This window comes from Zootermopsis nevadensis, unplaced genomic scaffold, assembly GCF_977971745.1.
Source record: "Zootermopsis nevadensis isolate Lab colony 2312 unplaced genomic scaffold, Znev_1.0 Znev_ptg000028l, whole genome shotgun sequence".
In the NCBI taxonomy this organism is placed as follows: domain Eukaryota; kingdom Metazoa; phylum Arthropoda; class Insecta; order Blattodea; family Termopsidae; genus Zootermopsis; species Zootermopsis nevadensis.
The window spans coordinates 16,674,761-16,693,622 of NW_028259160.1; the positions used below are offsets into that span (position 1 = coordinate 16,674,761).

The window sequence follows — 18,862 nt, forward strand, 5'->3', positions numbered from 1 at the left end:
CAGCACGCTAAAAACCAAACCAATTTCGTTCCACCGAGGCAAATGTCTGGGTAGTGCCTTAATACCGGCCACAACCCCTTCCTACCATGACGATTCGCTCTTTTGAGGTCAGTGACTACTCAACTCTAGCAAACTGAGTGACTTCTCGCGCCTTGATGAGCGTTCCTCCCTCCCTCTCTCTCTCGCTCTGCCGTGCGGACGGACACTGGGTGTCTGGAGCAACACGATTTGCCGTCAGTACAGTGTCGATCTCCGTGCCTCGAGGATGTGTACCGGCGGCTGGCGAGAATGCCAATGTATCCATAGATCGTGATTTAAGGTTTGCACCGAAACGTTACAGTGCAATATAAAGACCACAACAAAAGGATCTTTGAACGGACGTCCGATCGATTTTTTTTGGCACGCTAGATCAGTGACATGAATTTGCAAATCGTGTGTATCTTTCAATTTGTTTTAATATTTAGTGTACGTCTACGTAAACTTCAATAAAACAAACAAGGACTTAAAAAGTTTATACACGACAGAATTTACGACGAGAAGAACTCATACTTGTGGTTTCCTTGGTAACAACAAACTCGATAACGCAGTGCTAAAGATATATTCCGATCACAACGTTACGAAGCCAGTGAGACAAGACAAGTCGATTATACGCAAAACAAATTAACATCGCGACATTTTTTCAACGGAGTGTTCAAGATCAGTCAACATTTTTAGACGCTGTAGTGCGTGACAGATGTTTGTTGTTGTTAGTTTAATATTAGATTACGAATTAACTGAAGCTCGATCACCAAGTGACAAACACCGCCATTGAATCCTCTCAGTGTAAAGATGAGAGTCCTTACACATTTCACAGAATGATGCTAACACCGTACTTGACCGTGGCGCTGATGTTGGTCCGTGTGGCTGAACTGTTCGACCCTACCAATCAAGTGCTCGATGGTCACTTCCAGGACCAGTGTACTCAGCGATGTCCATTCCAGGTTAGCAATGTCCTCCTCTTTATAAAGGACGTACTTGAGAGTACCACTGTTCTAGTAGCCTACTACTGCACGATTGAAATGCATGCCAGGGAGCTCCAGAGACAGTGGTCACGTGAGAAACAGTACACATGAGACTTCCCCTTATTCCAGGTCTGTCGAATACACGTGAAGGTCCGATAAGGTCGTCTTGGGTATCGAAAAATATCACTTTGCCGCGAGTCCACATCGAAACGCGAGGTCTTTAACAGACAATGAAATAACTACACGATTCTCCAGGTTTTAATGTCATAATTCGAACCTAATGAGCTTGTTCTAGCCGTTCTTTGATCTCATTTATTCCTGATTTGGGAAAGAAATTGTTAATGACCTGATGAATTTTTTTTCCTCACCAAAGCAATAAATATATGACATATAATTATTCTTATACAGAATATAAAATATCCACGCCCTGAGGTTGTTTACGTATCAAAGCGGGAAGTTGTATTTTACGAAAGGCCCGAATATAAACGTCACTGTTCGACCCGATTTTGCGAACGATGATGCATCTATTTTGATTTTTTTCCAAAGACGGACTGTGCAAGCAAATAAATAATATCAACCTTGACAAATTCAGTTTGGAGTCTGAAATACATGTATTTTATTTATTTAGTGTTCTGTCTGGCGACAGGTCCATATGAACAGGATCCTTCCATCCTTTTCTCGGACTGGAACCTGTTCATATACGTTCTTGGCAGATGATCCAGAAGTGGTTTGCCATTGCCTTCTTCCGTGTGTGAATGGAGTAATTGTTGGGATGCCACGGATAAACCGGGGAAGCCCCCGGAGGAAAACTCCGTGTTGCCTAGACCACGGCCTTGCCCAACACAAGTTATAAATTCGGGCACCGCCGGGAATCGAACCCAAGACCCCCAGGATTACAAGGCCAGCGTTCTAACCGCTAGACCAATGTTGTATTCACTGACTCTACCTTAAGCTGGGTATGGGAAAGATGAATTAGTTACTTAACTACTTACCCAGTTAGCTACTTAGTTAACCACTTACGTAGTTAGCTATTCATCGCCAGATAGTAAACTTAGACAACTGTTCAGTTGCTTACATTGCTAACTAATTAGAACCATTTGGATACCAAGTTTAAAGTTTCGAAGCCGTTGAAAAAGCAGCACTGCGCTGAATCCCTGTGTCTGGAATGGTTATAATTTGGTAGCGTTAGTTCAACAGGAGCAAAGGATGACAAATGTTTCAACCACTTAGTACGAACAGTGGGAGGGGGCGGGACGATAATATATCCTTGATTAAGATCCAGCCTGCCATTGTGTATGTGACGTCATGTGAGCCATAAGCCCAACGGTTGACGGATTCACTCCTCCGGCTTTCATACAAGCGATTTCGCGCGAGTTAGCTCAGCGGTAAACTATTCAACAATGCAGTCGACAGGCATTGCAGACCCGGACTGAAAAATTTCACTGAGCATACTCCTTCTTGTGAAGCTGATAGTCGCTTACGTAGTGAATAAAATTCTACTTTTATGGAACTAAAAGGTTCATAACCGTGTTCACAACAGCCCGCAACCGGTTTCTAACCATAGCCAGATTAATCCAGCCCGTCCTAACCCATATTTCATTACGCACAGTCCACATCTTCACTTACACTCATTTTTCTTTGAGAAACATGCGTGCTTCATTCCCCGCCAATCTCCACATCAGATGAACACTATTTTCTAAGCACTGGCTGTACTGTAGATCTTGTCTGTATCTCTCGTCGCATTTCAGCTTTTAGACAAGAAATGAGTCAGGGCGTCCGCTAATTTAAATGATGAGTAACAAAATGGCCTCGTTATCACGCGAGACACCTCCATGACAGTTCTAGTCATTATTTTCCTCGGACGCGGATGTCACTCAGATTTAACCCTGAGCATTTTATTTATTATTTATACGCCTCTCCCTTGCATCTCCATTTTCAAGGTATCCTATAATTCCTACTGTTGAAAACCTATGAATAGTTAGCGTTAACTGTTCAGAGATGGCGGTGCACGTTTCTTTCACAGATTTTCTCAAACACTAAATTCAGAGCAGAAGAATCAATATTTTTGAGCCAGATATCGAGAGGGTAAATGACAGAGTGGATTATGTTCTTTTTGAGGTTAATATTGTTTGGGCAATATTTGAAATGCGTGAATCAAGATGATATTATTCCGACAACTTATATTGTAGGCCCCCCCCCCCGACACAAAATTTTGTCAAAATCCGTTGAATAGTTACGGAAATTAAACAAGCGGACGTAAACTTTCATTTAACGCATTATCTGAAAATAAATCGCAATTAGATTCTCCCAAGAACTGTTTCCCGCCATCACATTGAAGGTTTTAAATTTCGTGTTAAGGTACTATGACCGATCGTTATTGATTGTATAAGATTTTTAATTACGTTTTCTCCAGTGAACCGAATAGGCTTCTTTATCACCCAAAACAAACTATAAATTGCACGTTTTCGCCATAAAGAGTTCATAAACACGGGCCCAGCTAATGAGGAACGACCAGAGCATATATTGTGCTGCGTGGAGTGACCTCTGTGAACTTGTTTATGATACAGGGTTGAAACAGCCAGTTCATATGGACCCTGGGGCTCCAATGGGGGGAGGTGACCAGTCAAATTTATTCGAGAAACGTAACTTGAGATAAAATGAAGTTAAAATGTAAACGTCCTTACGCATTTTACACGAAGTGTACAAAATAAACGAGTAATGAGTAAGTAATGTCTCTCCGTCCGTGTGCATGTAAATTATCAGAATTTGCTTCACCGATTTCAACGAAATTTAGTACTGGTATTTCCTTCACACCACGTGCAATTGTTATACAGCCATTACATCGGTTCTGCTTATGGAATTACTGGAGATTTTTTCCAGACAGATTCAGTGTTTCTGACGTCCAGACTCGTTTTTTCCAAAGCTTAATTTAAGGATTATGGGCTACATCGCGAAAATGTGATGTCTTCATCAAGGCGAGAGATACTCTACACGCCTACTGACCATACTGCCAATTACACTTTACCAATTCTGCATGAACTGAACTCATATGAAATTCTCCCTGTGAGAAAGTGCAGACACACATTCTACGCTCCACGCCATGTCTAAACGAATGCTACACTCATTTCCATGTCTTCTACCTACAAATCAGTGTATAAAGTAAGTGAATTATGATGATAAAAAGGGGTCTTACTAAAGCCTGATAACAGAGAGACAAAACACTGTACCACTGACGTGTTCACTTAAGGAAAATAATAATAAAAAATTAACTTATAAATTACAAAGGTCAAAACTCATAGCTTGCGGGTTATCTGTAAGAAAACCATATTTTGTTCCAGTATGGTGGAGTATAAGAAATAGTTTAAAGTAAGAAAATAAAGCAAACTCGGTGCGATAATTGATAATTTACAGCGAGAAACATGAAATGTCCGGCCTACAAATGTCACGCCACGAGAAAAATTTTATTCTGAACTTGACTCAGGGGGGCAATAACATCAATCCTTACTTTCCGAATTATTATAAAATTATTTTTATTATTTTTCAGAGCTTTTTATGATTTTGTTAACTATGATCCTCGTATCCAACGGGATAACACACAAGGAACATGAATAAATTTGCCGGAAAATAAAAGGAGAAATGCTAAAACATACAATTATTAAATTTCCATCGTTTTCCTGCCTTAATTTATTTTTCTTATTAGTTTCGGGCTCACTTTTCTCTATTTCGTCTTGTCTCTGTTTATCCTCCGTCCTTCCTACATGTCAATTTCTTCCTCTCTAACATTGAACGCTGACTAATGTCCCTGGAATGTATAATTATTCTGCGACTGCTGCACGTTTCTATCCAGGCCTAGCGTCATCTTCCTGACATGTTACAAGCTCGCTAGATGTAAACAAGTCGAACCGATAATGTCTGATGTGACGAAGTAAATCATCCAAATAGCAGCACCGGATCGTCGCGCTGTAAACACCAAATTTGAACAAGAAAATCGTCTTTCTTAAAGAATCAGCGACTGCAGACCCGGAAGGTTCATCACCGTATTCACAAGAACCTCCCAATGGACACAGTTTTACGACCAGAATGTTTTCGCGTCGTCCTTGACCGACGGGAAGAGGCCATGATGGAGTTAAAACTCGACAAAAAAGTTCGTCAACTTTCATTCATACGAGTGTTTCAATTCTCGGTTCGTGATTAGCAAGAAATGACATTCACGGTTGGCCGAACCAACATCCTGACAACCTGACGCAAAAAGAGGGGAAGGGGGAAATGTGCATTTCGTTTTTGCCTCAGACTGGGAATCCCCCCCAGAAGATTACGTTCAACATTCTGCAGACCAGTACTTCGAAAAACCACAGAACGAAAAAAAAAATTTCAAGCCCAGTCCGTACCTCAAAGAAATCACAACACGTCTCCACTGACAAATATCACTTGGTTACTGACGTTAAATAGGCCACGGTGGTCTTGTAATCCTGGGGTCTCGGGTTCGATTCCCGGCGATGCCCGAATTTATAACTTGTGTTGGGCACGGCCGTGGTCTAGGCAACACGGAGTTTTCCTCCGTGGCATCCCAACAATTACTCCATTCACACACAGAAGAAGGCAATGGCAAACCACTTCTGGATCATCTGCCAAGAACGTATATGAACAGGTCCCAGTCCGAGAAAAGGATGGAAGGATCCTGTTCATATGGACCTGTCGTCAGACAGAACACTAAATAAATAATACTGACGTTGTGTATTCCGATAATCATACGGAACCCATAAATGACCCGTGTGGGGAAAAAATTACAGAGTTACCGGCGGTACAAATAATTACCGCTAGTGTTAATGTCACTTAAGTGAACTTTAGAGAGCAGAGATTGTTCTCGAAACGTTGTCAGAAGATATGGTTTATTTACCATTCAGCCACCTGACGCGACTTGTAACCCGAGAGTCTCTAATCAACTTTCGATATATTATACTCGTACCTACTACAGGCGTGGCGAAATTAATTTTGGCGTATGTTTACAACTCTGTTACCAACACTCCAAAAAAATGACCACGTTTAAAAATCGCTGTATGTAACGAAGGTAACCATGGCAACAAAGTCCACCACAGTAATCAAAGTAACTGGGGGATTCCCCACGATTAACTGTACGTTTACCTACAATGCTGTACCTCGTCGGGGAATGTCGATTAACTACACCTTAGTCAACTATTGATTTGTTTAATTACTTACTTCGGTAGTTAAAGAATGGATGTTTGCTGGAAGATTATTTAGTAAATGGGTTATTTACCGGTGGTTAGGGTGTTGGCGATTAATACGTTTTTCAATAAGGGAGTTAATGTGTGTCACGGAATATCATGAAACGCCACAGAATTACAGCAACCCAACACGATACCGGATGCCCGGACTGGAGCAACCAACAGATACACCTCATAGGGCCCGCATGCCATATGTTGCTAGCCTGTATCAAAACAAACCTACGACTGTCCGCAGAAAAATTCATTCACATAGCATTGATCCACAATCCCCTAATAAAAGATTAAGTTACACTTGTCAGAATTGTGGCAGAAGATGTCTGCCGTGTAGTCTCGTAGAAATTTACCGACGTTTCGGAGATGCTTACTGCCTCCATCTTCAGGACGATAACCATCCCAGAAGATTGTCATCTTCATAATTTTCACCGTAAGAACCTGAAATATCACTTAGACGTGTAGAATTGTTAAAAGTTCATGTGACGGAAATTATAATACCGCGGTTCATAATTTGTGGGGCGCGTCCATCTAGGAAAGACTCCAGAAGAACGCAAGTAGAATTTTGGACCAAAACCACTTTTGCATACGTAATGACTTTTCGCAATGGGGACTTAAACTGCCGACTGCCTACGAAATGGCACAAGCGTTTAAGCTGTGAGATGTGTGGGGAAACACATTATAATTCAATGGACGCATTCACTGAGAGGACACGGCCAACTTCAAGGTCATCCACTGACGCATGTCTAAAATCCCACAAACCGCGCACAAACGATTAAAGCTAACGATTTAAACAATTTTTATATTAATTATGACTACCTCTATTATTAAATAAACTCTTATTTCTGCAAATGAGTTTTCCTTTCCATTTTTATTAAACAAATATACAGGTTTCGTCCGAAAACTTCGCTTTGATCTTCCGTAAATCACTCACCAACAAATTTAATTAAGAAGACTCCCATTCCAGATTATATAAAAAAACTAATCTGATCAAGAAATTTCTCTCATTTTAGGAAACCAGAACGTTCATTACAGTGTTCACAAAACCTGGTCGCTGTAAACTGTCTTTAGTCATATGAACCTAGTCTATACCTTCACATCCCACATATTTTTACCTATTTTAATATTATCTTTCCATCTATGTCTGTCTCCAAAGAGGCTATCTTCTAAGAGTTTTCCGACTAAAATTCTACATTGATTGATTGTCTACCCCATGGGTGGTACAGTCCATTATGTTCGTCTTAACCAAATTTGAAACAGAATACCATTTATTCTTCATAAAAACCTCAAAATGAATCATTTCTGCGCCACTGTAGATGCGTCGGTCGGGAGTTCAGATCGTAAAGACGCGACGAGTCACCTTTCCAATTTCGGTACAAAATTCTACGCTTGTAATTACGTGGCCATCGAATGGCCTGAGCCTACGCGTCGCATGGGTACACCGGATGTCCGCCGTTTCACCGGCTGTCCTGCCATCACACCTCACTGAACTCCCAGTGACCCCACTCGTGGGAACATCAGAACAGCGGCAAGCGATCTGATTTTGGAAACAGAACAATTCAATCCCTTCGAAGCCCTTAAAAGCTCAATGCTTCCAAGACAGTGTCCAATCGACGTGGGAAAGGGTAACTGAAAACGCACACTTGGGGAAACAATAAAGACATGCAAAGAATTTACTCAAAAACATCGAGGAAGACTTCCTGATGGGTGTTGCTCTTCTGGGTTGTGTGCGATTGTGCGTTTCGGAGGAATATACTGCTTCCATCTTCAGGGCTGAAGATACTTAGATACCTGAATGTAAGAACCGTTGGTATGTAACTTCAAATCCACACAGAATTACAACCCAGAAGAACAACAAATTTAAAGATTACGCAAGTTTCTTCGTTACCTTCTGTGTTATGTGCAGATATTGTTTTGAGCACTTAGTTTTCTGTCAAACCCAGAAAATCACTGCGGCAAAACCAAAAGGTAAGGAAATTACGCTTGTCTACCTGCACCACCGAGTCGCTACTCTGATTTCGGGCCTGTCCCCTCGCTAACCATCTGTTGCGGTGAAGACAGGAAGTTGGACGACGCACAAACACACCTGAAGGCTATCAGGACCTCCGTCCCTCCGTAATTTCATCGGAATTTTTCGATGACGTGACCACTCTGATAAAATTTAAAATGCGTGGACCAGAGGGGGGGAAATTTGCTCTACAAATCTTGCAGGAGCTGATAGTCGTTCAGCTGGTCACCATACGTCCATGCCTTCTGTGGAATCAGAACATTCGTAAGGATCCGACCGACAACGGGCCCTATCCCGAGACAAATAAATCCATTCAATGGTTACTGGGGAAATAGGATGGAAGGGTATGAATTGGATTAAGATGGCTCAGGATACGGGCCTGTTGCGTGCTCTTTTGAACACGATAATGAACCTTCCGTTTCCACGTAAATACGTTACATTTCTTGACTACAAGAAAGTGCTACGAATTTCTCAAGAAGTAATTAGACCAGGAAAAATAATGATGTTACTAATTGTGTAATTTTCTCCAATGTCATATTACTTCCTCCCGTTAAGTCCAAGTATCGTCTTGTGTTCAATGTGTGATCTTCCCCGACTGTAATTGTTCGTAAATTGATTTTAATGGAAACTATTCTTTGCCACGGGGACATAAAACGTAATTCATCTTCGGAACCTCTAGCACTTGTTCTGTTGGTCTCTGCTGTTGAGACAGCGTTGTTAGATAACCAACCAGTCAACCTTAGCACCACCACAAAGGCTCCTCAATTCGTATTAATACTGTTATTATTTTTGTTTCCAGAATAAAACAGAAGAAGGCAGCTTCGACGCGGGGTGCGAAAACGATTGTAAAATAGAACAGGTAAGATTTATTATTGCGGTTTCATTTATAATCTGTTGAAACAGGACATAAACACTTCAGCCTGCCTGTAAACAGGACTACGTTGACTGAAAACAGGACTTCCGCGTAATTACGAAAGATTTTTTAAAATTACAGGGTAAACCATTTTTGGTCGACAAGTAACTAAACTGACTTCGTGGTAGGAAACAAAACACTCCACAATTAAATACGATCTTGAGCCAGTCGCAAACACTTCCGATCCTGCCAACTCATCTCAATACGTTCCACCTGAATGTTATCCTACCATCTCTTTCTTGATCTCTCAACTCGCCGTTTAAAAACAGGTTACACGTCACAAAAGGGACTCTATTCTAAAATTTTCATTTTCCTTTACTTAGGTTCATAGATTTTCCTGAAAACTTTCTTTAAATTTTGTAATTTACGTTCTTGCCCCAAAGTACATACCCTTTAAAGTCCAATGGTAACTATATATACCACTTGCTTTAACAATCAATAATTCTTCATTTTATATTCATGTATTTCGTTTTATTCTCAGTTTAAACAGCGATCATTTCCTTAAACTGCGTTAACCAGTTGATCTTTGTAATGGTGAAGAGAAGTGTTTTCTTCGCGGTACGGGCTGAATCCTTAAATATTAATGTGGATGAGCTTCGGGCTTCAAAGGGTTATATAGCTAAGTCTGTGATACTGAAACCGAAAGGCTTAGTGGGAGTAACTATAAGGGCAAGCATTCAATTCAAAACGTAAAACATATTTCGAAAAATAATTTCACTCATATACTTCAAAAACAATTCCTAAGGGGTTTCTTCTCCAAATTTCCGTACGTCCCCCCTCTCCTTTACCACATAAAATATTGTATATTGCTCGTTTCTTTAAACAAAATGGGAAAAAGTAAATTTAATATCAGGCAACCGGCATGAGGAATTCCAAAAACTTTCGAAATAGCACGAACACACGGAGGTAAGCGGAAAGCTCGAGGCGATTGCATTATAAGTTTCCACAAAATAATCACACAGTTCTTAGACATACATGCAATATTATCATGAGGGTTACGAGACTTCTGAATCATCCTGTGTTTGAATGCATTCAGTTCAATAAGTCCACAGTTTAATTAGGGTAATATTTTTATAAAACGTCAGAGGACCTATGTTTCATTTTACAAGATGCTGATTGCTTTTGGTGGGAGTTGTTTGTTCCCCACCAAATTCGAAGCTTGAAGACCACCCACTGTCGCCTGTCCAGGGCTGCTTATCCAAGAACAGGGTGCTTAAGATAATATCTGGACCTGATAGGCACGTAAGGGACGAGAAATACGTACAAAATATTGGTTGGGAAGTCCGGAGGGGCGAGACCACTCGAAAGGCCGAGGCGTTAATGGGAGTATAATATTAAAAAAAAGGGTGTTGACTGGTGTCATCCAACTCAGAATAGGGATCAGTGGCGGGCGCTTGTGAACACGATAATAAACATTTTGGTCCATAAAAGGCGCGGAATTTCATGACTAGCTGAGCGTACTTCTAGTTTATTATGAAGGACTCTGTTCACAAAGAACATGTCTCAGAGAAAGTGTTTGAGAACCTCTGACAGATAAAAGAATTCGTTAAAATTTGTCGTTCCTCGTTTGCAGAAACTATGACAAAAATAAGACCCTGCTAACCTTTGATCACTGATAACCTGATATGAAGGCCACACAGTTCGACGTCATTTGTCTCTTAGCGTCGCAGGCAAATACAAATCAGCGTCTTCGTCTTCGAAAGTCCGCATGTCGTCTCGAAACTATTAGACAGATTTCGATGAAATTTGGTATTAGCGTATACACTAAACTTCGTAGGGTGAATGTAATTCAGTTTCACAGAGGTTCAGTGTAGGCGCTATTTTACACGGAGGTCAGGTTCAACTACATGATCAACAAAAATCTTGTATAAAACTATGTTTTTCCACGTAATTTATTCCATATTTAACAAAAATGCAAGGAAAACAATTTCTGAAACTATGCAGTGTGACTGTTTGGTTTTACAGCATTGATCTTCAATCTGTAATAAATTAACCCATGATCAATGACCGATGCAACATCGCAAACAGAGCATTCGACACACGCGTTAACGCCATTTCAGGTCACATTCCTAAATCCACTTTACTTTCGTCATGTTCCTAGCTCGCCCAGTGCTACGATCTCTCGTTGTACTTCGAAGCCGAAGCTCATCTGAGTAATAAGAACTCAGGCCGTACCGCGAAGTAAACACAACACTTCACGATTAGAATGATCAACTAGTTAACGCTGTTTAAGGAGATAATCGCTGTTCACACCGAGAATCAAACGAAATACACAAATACAGAATACACAGTTACTTACTGTTAAAACAATTGGTACATATACTTACCACTGGGTTTTAGCGGATTAATATACCAACGAACAGAAATTTAATAAGCATCTGATACGAATAAAAGTTTTCAGAGGAGCTTAGGCTTAAGTGAAGTGTTCGTTCAGCCTTCGAAAGATTTCTGACATCACATGACACCAATAAACTCTTGAACCTTTGTATTCGGATAAGGCAGACAAGTGTGACAACGCCTGCCAAGATAAAACGAAGATTAAATTAAGCAACTCTGGACTCAGCTCGATTGAACTAGCGTCAGACTGTTGTTTGTTTAGTTACGTTCTGCCAATTACACAAGTTAAAAATGTTTCGAAAAAACAGGATTTGAATAATTAATTGGGAAGAAAGGAGATTCAAGATGTTGCTGTTGCTACAGTGGCGTTAGACTGGAGGGACTGAGAAGAACCACGCCATAAATAACACCACCCGTGGAGGTCTTATGTGAAGATGATATGTACCGCCCGGTTCCATAAAAGACCGGGAATTTCTTTGACCAAGTGAGTGCAAAATTAATTTCCCACTAAGGACACAGCCCCAAGGAGTTAGTTATCATCATGACACTTGACTGAATAACCATTCTGCATTACAATTTCACGGGGCCTCGAAACTGAAGACAAGAGATATAAGATGTCCCAAAATGCACGATATTCATACACATTTTCACGAAAGTAATTCAGTCACAACCCACAACACTCAATTCTGTAGTTGAATCACGAATTGGAGGGGGCACACATTCAGCACGTATGCGAATTAACAGGAAGTTTTGAAGACCAAAAAATGATCAGATCGGGTAAATGGTAACAAAATCCACGTGTGTTCTCCCCAATACGAAAAACTACAGCACAATACAAATGACAATACAACTCTTTCCGGTTGTACAAGTGAAGTCGTACACAATTGGGGAGTCCCAGGAAGCAGTTCGGCTATCGAATATCGGACTTCTCTTCATTTCAATGCAGAGCCACGCGGAAACAAATCTGTGGGGTTTCCAGCACGGCAGGTACACGCGCGGGGCAAAGTACCGCAGAAGGGAATATGACGGTGTTGTTATACAAGATGTTCCACATAAAACATAAATCTATGTACTAAAAACGTCAACACATTTAAGGAAAGAGCCAGGAAGCCGACAAGAACACTGAATTCTTGCAGATTAAACATAGTTGAAATCGCTACGGCCTTGACTTAATGTTATTTTTCGCTCGACGAGCATTTGTCACAGATAAATACTTTATTCCGAGTTATGTGTCGGTGTCCGGGCGACAGTTGTCGAGAATCGATTATCGTTCATCTGCGTCGGCGTAGAGATCTCAACTTTGGGAAGTTCGACGCCAGGGTCTCGGCGTCGAGTGGCTTACTCCCGGGTGTCTTGTCTCGTGATTAGGAGTTTAGATATTTTACAATTCCTTCGGCCAAATGTCTCACTCATCCTCTGATTTAAATCTGAATCTGATACAGGTGGCATTTTCAGATATTTGAATCAGAAGCTGGTATTTTGAAAAGTTCAAAACCGCGGTGTCTTCACGCTGTGAACTCGGGTAAAAGACGAAGGTGTGTTGTGTTTTCTTTGAGGTACGGACCGAATCTTTACATATAATTTAGACCTGCTTTGGCTTCGTAAGGTTAACGATTTAAAACCCGGTGAGCTGCACATTTCTCCGAGTCTCGTAGAACGAAACCCTGGACGGCAGTGCTGCTACGTCACAGAACCGTAGTTGCTCGCTTTTAAATAACACGGTGAAGGAATGCAGCGATCACGCGGGCTGGGATGGTCACAGGGCATGAATCCTGTTCCGGTCTGGGTCGCCCCACCTGTAATTCACTGTTTCCTACTTCAGTAGGGTTACATTCCACGCACAGGTGTGACGTCACACAGATGGACCCGGCATCTTGGCTGTCGGCAACGCTTGTAACCTACAAGAACGTGTGTCACTTCCGTCGGGCTGCCTATCAAAGCCAATGTTGACCCACATAACAATTCCTCCACAAAAGCGGTGGATTCTTCACCAACAGATAAATTACGTATATGTTGGGGGCTAGGCTTTAATGGCATCCGAAATACGTTTTCTGACTTCCAGATTACTGCTGCCATGTTTTTCTGTGACTTTCTAGTTTTATATTAAATTTGCTGAGACCTGACAATTTATTGAAAACGCCACAGACTGATTATAATTCCCCCACATTTATCTTCATGAATTTGTTTATCTGTTTTGTTAATTATTCGCGTAATATAAAACAATTAACTTTTACGCTATGTAGACAATGACCGACGACTATCCATTGCCCTTATGACGCAGGCAGTAAACAACTCTGAAACGTCGGTCAATATCTATCAGACTATACGGCGAAACGTCCCAGGGAACAGCCATCATCCTACTCGTCGCCATGACAACATGAAATGAGAATATAGGCCATGAAGAAGTGTGGATACCACTCACACTGCCTAATCCGAGACGGTTAAAACGAAGGGCTATAAGACCGCATTATGTAAACACGTAATCGATGAGTTTACTGACAGACACACAGCACATAAATTCACAGAAGCTCGTATCTTCACTGCTATTGCGTTATAGGTCTCACGTTAACTGACCTGAAGCCTTCCTCAGAGTCTAGACCAGGAATTATCAATCCGCGGTCCGCCGATGCCTTTTCTCCAGGCCGCGTACATATTTCAATATTTTATTATTTTGTAAAATGAATAAACAGTTCCCACCTAAATTAAATATCTGAAGTATAGGATTCGAGGTTCTCAAGGTGGCGGGTCCGAAGATGGCTGTATTCTGGGTTGTAGCGCCGTGTAGTCTGGTAGAAGCTCGCCGACGTTTCAGAGGTCATTTCTGCCTCCTTTATCAGGGCGATGATAAATCAAATCCCTGATGATGGAGGCGGTACAACCCAGAAGACGTCCAGCCATCTTGGCGTAAACCTCGAATCCTACTTAGCTGTGTGACTGTTAGCTTCTGTCTCGTCGTAAAACCGGGTAACACCCGAGTACGACCTGCCTGAAAATGAAAAGCTTGTGATGAACTGTTTGGATACGCGAACACACTTGGCAGCCTGGCAGCTCTGTGGCGGGTACGTCTGTCTCACTCTGCGGCTCCTAATGAGGAAGTTGGGAATTAGCTGTGGCCCTCGTCCCTTATCCCACGCCCCTCAATAAGCCCCCCGTATTCTTCCAGCGGCGGTCTGACCTGGGTCCTCGCCCCTCTCACCGCCGACCACAGTAACAAAACAGGACTGCCGCGAGAGGACCCGGACCGTAAGGCGCGGTGGACACATGAAAGGCGACAAGCGTGGGGAAGAAATCGTAAATCAATTTTCCTGGACGTTGTCTATCGTATCAATTATAAATGAACGCAATTACGTTTGGGAAGTTTGATTCTGCTGCCTTCTTCAGGGGGTGAAAACGTGAACGGAGACAGAAGCAGTATCTGTTGGGCCTAAGGGTGTGAGGACAGCCCAACATACAGAGTCTCTGCCCTCTTTCACGTTTTAACCTCCTGAAGATGGCAGCAGAATCAAACTTCCCAAACGTTGTAATTTTATAAACACTTCGAAAGAGGGGGGATATGAGGACATGAGCGGATGCTACTGTTAGGTCCTCAAGGACTCTGCTCCGTGGAGTTAGTAGTTGCTTAGTTCGATTCCATTTTGTATCCTTCACTACATTCCACAGCTACGAGTTCGCAGTTGAGAAACACTTGTCCACAAGAAATATGCCTAATATGTATGTCACTTATCTCGTGCATAACACGGAAAGGGATAATGAAGACACGCCGTTATCACTGATACTGATCCATGGCCGAAGGGATGTAACTGGGTTGTCGCTGGGGTCAGGGTCAGGAGCCAGGGATCTGACTGGTCCAGCAGTCGCCAGTTCTGAAGTCGCGCGTGCCAACCGCGCAGGCAAACTGACAGTCCTACAACAGCATTTCAGTTCGTTTTGCAAACCATGGTCATTGGTCGCTGACCGGCTCCAAAGTTACTCAATTGGTCGGTGACAAATTGTGAATGTGACCCTACGCTTGGAAAATAGTAAAAACCCTTGATATTTTTATTAGCCCTTGAAGTCGAAGCTCGTCTTCTTTATATTTAAGAATTCAGTCCGTACCGCGAAGAAAACACGACACTTCGCCATTACAAATATCAACTGGTTAACGCTGTTTAAGGAAATAATCGCTATTTAAACTGAGAATACTAAAACAAAGAGTTGCTGACGTGTAGGTACCACTGGGCTAGACCTCTGGCTAGTCACAAACACAATCATGAAACACCTGTCACTGCGCACTAGGCAACCCAACTAACCGCTCTGTGCAGCGGGCGACTGACACTGCATCTATTCGCGAGAACTACACTTTGCTGATTCTTCCTCGAGTAGATTTTAGCTCACAGTTGCTCAGCTGGTAAAGACGTTCTCTGCCTTTGTAGAATGCGAAAGTTCATTACAGTTTTTACAAAAGATCAACTGGCTAACTCTATTTAAGGAAATAATCGCTGTTTGCTCTGTGAACAGAACTCGGAGTAACATTATTAAATAAAATGGTACATATAGTTACCAACTGAATTTTTTTAAAGAAATACCACCTACATTTTTTAAACAAAGCGTTCACGATATAATTATTAACGCAACGAATGTTTCAATTCCAACCCAGGCCACTTCTCTAGAATCTTTTATTTATTAATCGTCACAGCGTAGCTAAACAAGAAATAGACGTTTCGTCCAGAATTTGTAATCTATAACAATGATTCATAAAAGGCACGAATTTCGCGTGGTTCCTAAGCCTAATCTTATATTATTTCTTACATCGCTCAAAAATATTTAAATTCGAAATATAAGCATTATTTTGATGGAAACCCCCCCGTGTGTGCGTGCCTTGAGTTAGGGTAACCTGTAAACCGACTGATATTTGAACAGGGTACCGCCCTTATACCAACCTGCCCTTCGGTAGTGGCACAGAATTTGTTTGTGAGGAAAGTCAGACAATAGAATGCAAGCATACGACAGGCAGGTCACTGCGAGGCCCCTGGGAATGCACCCTAATCTATCACCACGGTACACCCACCTAAACACAAACTGCCAACAAACAGTCTCCTCATTTCTGTCAAGTTCTCTGTTCGTTATTCTTTAAAGTCTACACAAACCTTGAAAATTTAAACATTATAACGAATCTGTTTAGAAAATAAAATAAACAGAAGTCGTTACAATAATGTTTACAAGCTTCTGTGGGTCTCATGTAACAAGGGATGTAAAACGAAACATTTTCACCTCACCCTGCTCTTAACAAACGTTCTGTTACTTGAGAAACACAGTCTCTGTTAAAACCCAATTAAATCCAAGTCACTCAAAACGCGAAGACTTTTTTTCCTTTGGTTTTACAAAACCCCAAGGTTCATCACAGTATTCACAAAAGCCCGCTAATGTAGCCAGCCGAATCTTTTTCAGAACCTAGAGCCCCGTTTTCCAAGATAAAAATTAATGGAAATCTTCCGTATTCACCAACGTGTTCCAACTTATTCCCCATAAGGTTTACCAATAAAATTTTATAGTGCGTCTCTGATTTCACTCATGCATGCTACATGTTCTGTTCATGTAACCCCTTGTTATTTTATCACATTACCAATATTCCACGGAAAATACTAATTCTGTAGCTCCTCTCATGTAATTTCCCCACAAAAAAATTTTTAGGCACGAAAAAATATATAAATCCAGTACGAAAAGATTTTAAGCAGTGTTTAAAAATGACTACTACGAACCCCTTAAATATGGTAACTTATGCATATCGCGTTTCATTTGTCCTTAGCAATCAAACCCAGGCTCTTTGACAGCCTGGCTGGCTAAGGATTTCGCCATGTTTTCTTTCCACTAACAAAACGTCAGTGATCTGAAAAGTTTGCGGCAAACTTTGACACACTAAAGTCTGGTATCAGCCATCAGAGACCTCTGCTGGCTGACAGGCGCCTACTTTACAGAGGGGCTCTGTTTTGTTTCCAAATCTCTCGGCCCTTGACAACCACCCTTAAATATTTTCTTCCATTTTTTGTGGCATTTTAATAGACCGAGGAGACTTGTCTGCTTCGCCTTAACTCTGCCCGTGAATACACACCCCCTCCTCATGCTTAAGTTCCGCTATTATTTCAACAACCCACCCCTTCCACACATTTTGTCAACTTCACGTCTGGAATAATTTACAGCTTTTTAAAAACACCTTCAGCTTCAAGTCTTGGATGCATATTTATTTCTCCACAATGGAACTTTTGTTCCAAATTATCTACGCTAAAAATTCCGGAGAGACCAACGCCACGGTGTAGGACTCAACATTTGGGAAGTCCCAGCTAGAATCCAGCGCCTGAAATAGGCCACTACCGATTCCCCCCCCCCCCCCCCGAGTTTTTTGACTTTGTCCGTCATCTGGACCCTAAAAATAGACAACACTTCAAAAACTGAATCTGGGAAGAGGAAACAGCTCCTGGCTACCTGTCATCCACTTGCAGCTGTGTTCCGTCCTAGCACTATTGTGTTACGTTACGTTACACCAGGTTACGTTAACTCACTCCATGGATCTGAGTCATTCTTGATAAGCTAACAGTCACTCAGCTGGTCAGATAATTCCCCACTTACTATTGAACCAGAAGGTCCATTACTGTGCCAATGTACCATAACCTAAAACCCAGGGCAATCTAACCAACACTCTAACATCCTGTATCTCAAAGATCCATTTTAATAGTATCCTCCCATGTACGACTAGACCTTTGAAATTCCCCATTCCTCTCAAGGTTTCCGACTACCATTTCGCATTTATCCGTGATTTTCGCGGTGGCGAATGCGGCCCCCTCCCCAAAAAATCGTATCAAAATCCCAAATCACATGCTGCTGTGTCATATTCCAAAACATTTGTTTCGAAAGACTATTATCTTCTGCGTCTATTCTGGAGGACTCTCACATGACCTCAAGAACTGCCCGATGACCTCGTAGCAGGTCGACTGGCCTGACACCAAACAGATATCTCTAAAAACATTTATGTTTTGCTCCGATATCCCTCTGCCATGTAATTGAAATTATACTCTGGATAATTCTATCAAATAATCACACTCCTAACATGGACACTGTATCAACTAACTCTTTCGTTTCTCGTTTAAGGAAGCTTTCAGTGCACTGTTCACAAAGTATTATTATCATTATCGTCATTAAACCAATGACGATGACGTAGCGCGCAAGGCAAGGTGACAGATGCATACATAATTAGTCTGAAAACCAGAAGTGTATAGGCCACTTGGGAGACCTGCTTCTTTTTGGGAAGATGATATTAAAACGTATTTTGAAACAATGACGTATTAAGGAGCGCAATGGATTTAGCTGGCTCGGGATAGTTGTCAGCGGCGGGCTT

At 41.7% G+C, this 18,862-nt stretch overlaps 1 protein-coding gene across 3 annotated transcripts in view; it reads left to right on the top strand.

The window, feature by feature from the left end:
- Positions 1 to 230: 230 nt before the first annotated feature.
- sev (receptor protein-tyrosine kinase sevenless) overlaps positions 231 to 18,862 on the top strand; it is a 47,702-nt gene continuing 29,070 nt past the window's right edge. For all 3 annotated transcript variants that reach the window (XM_022057676.2, XM_022057677.2, XM_022057678.2), the window contains exons 1-2: positions 231 to 980; positions 9,043 to 9,102. In XM_022057676.2, coding sequence (XP_021913368.2) covers positions 855 to 980; positions 9,043 to 9,102 — 186 coding nt within the window. In that variant the 5' untranslated portion in view covers positions 231 to 854. The remainder of the gene's footprint in view (positions 981 to 9,042; positions 9,103 to 18,862) is intronic.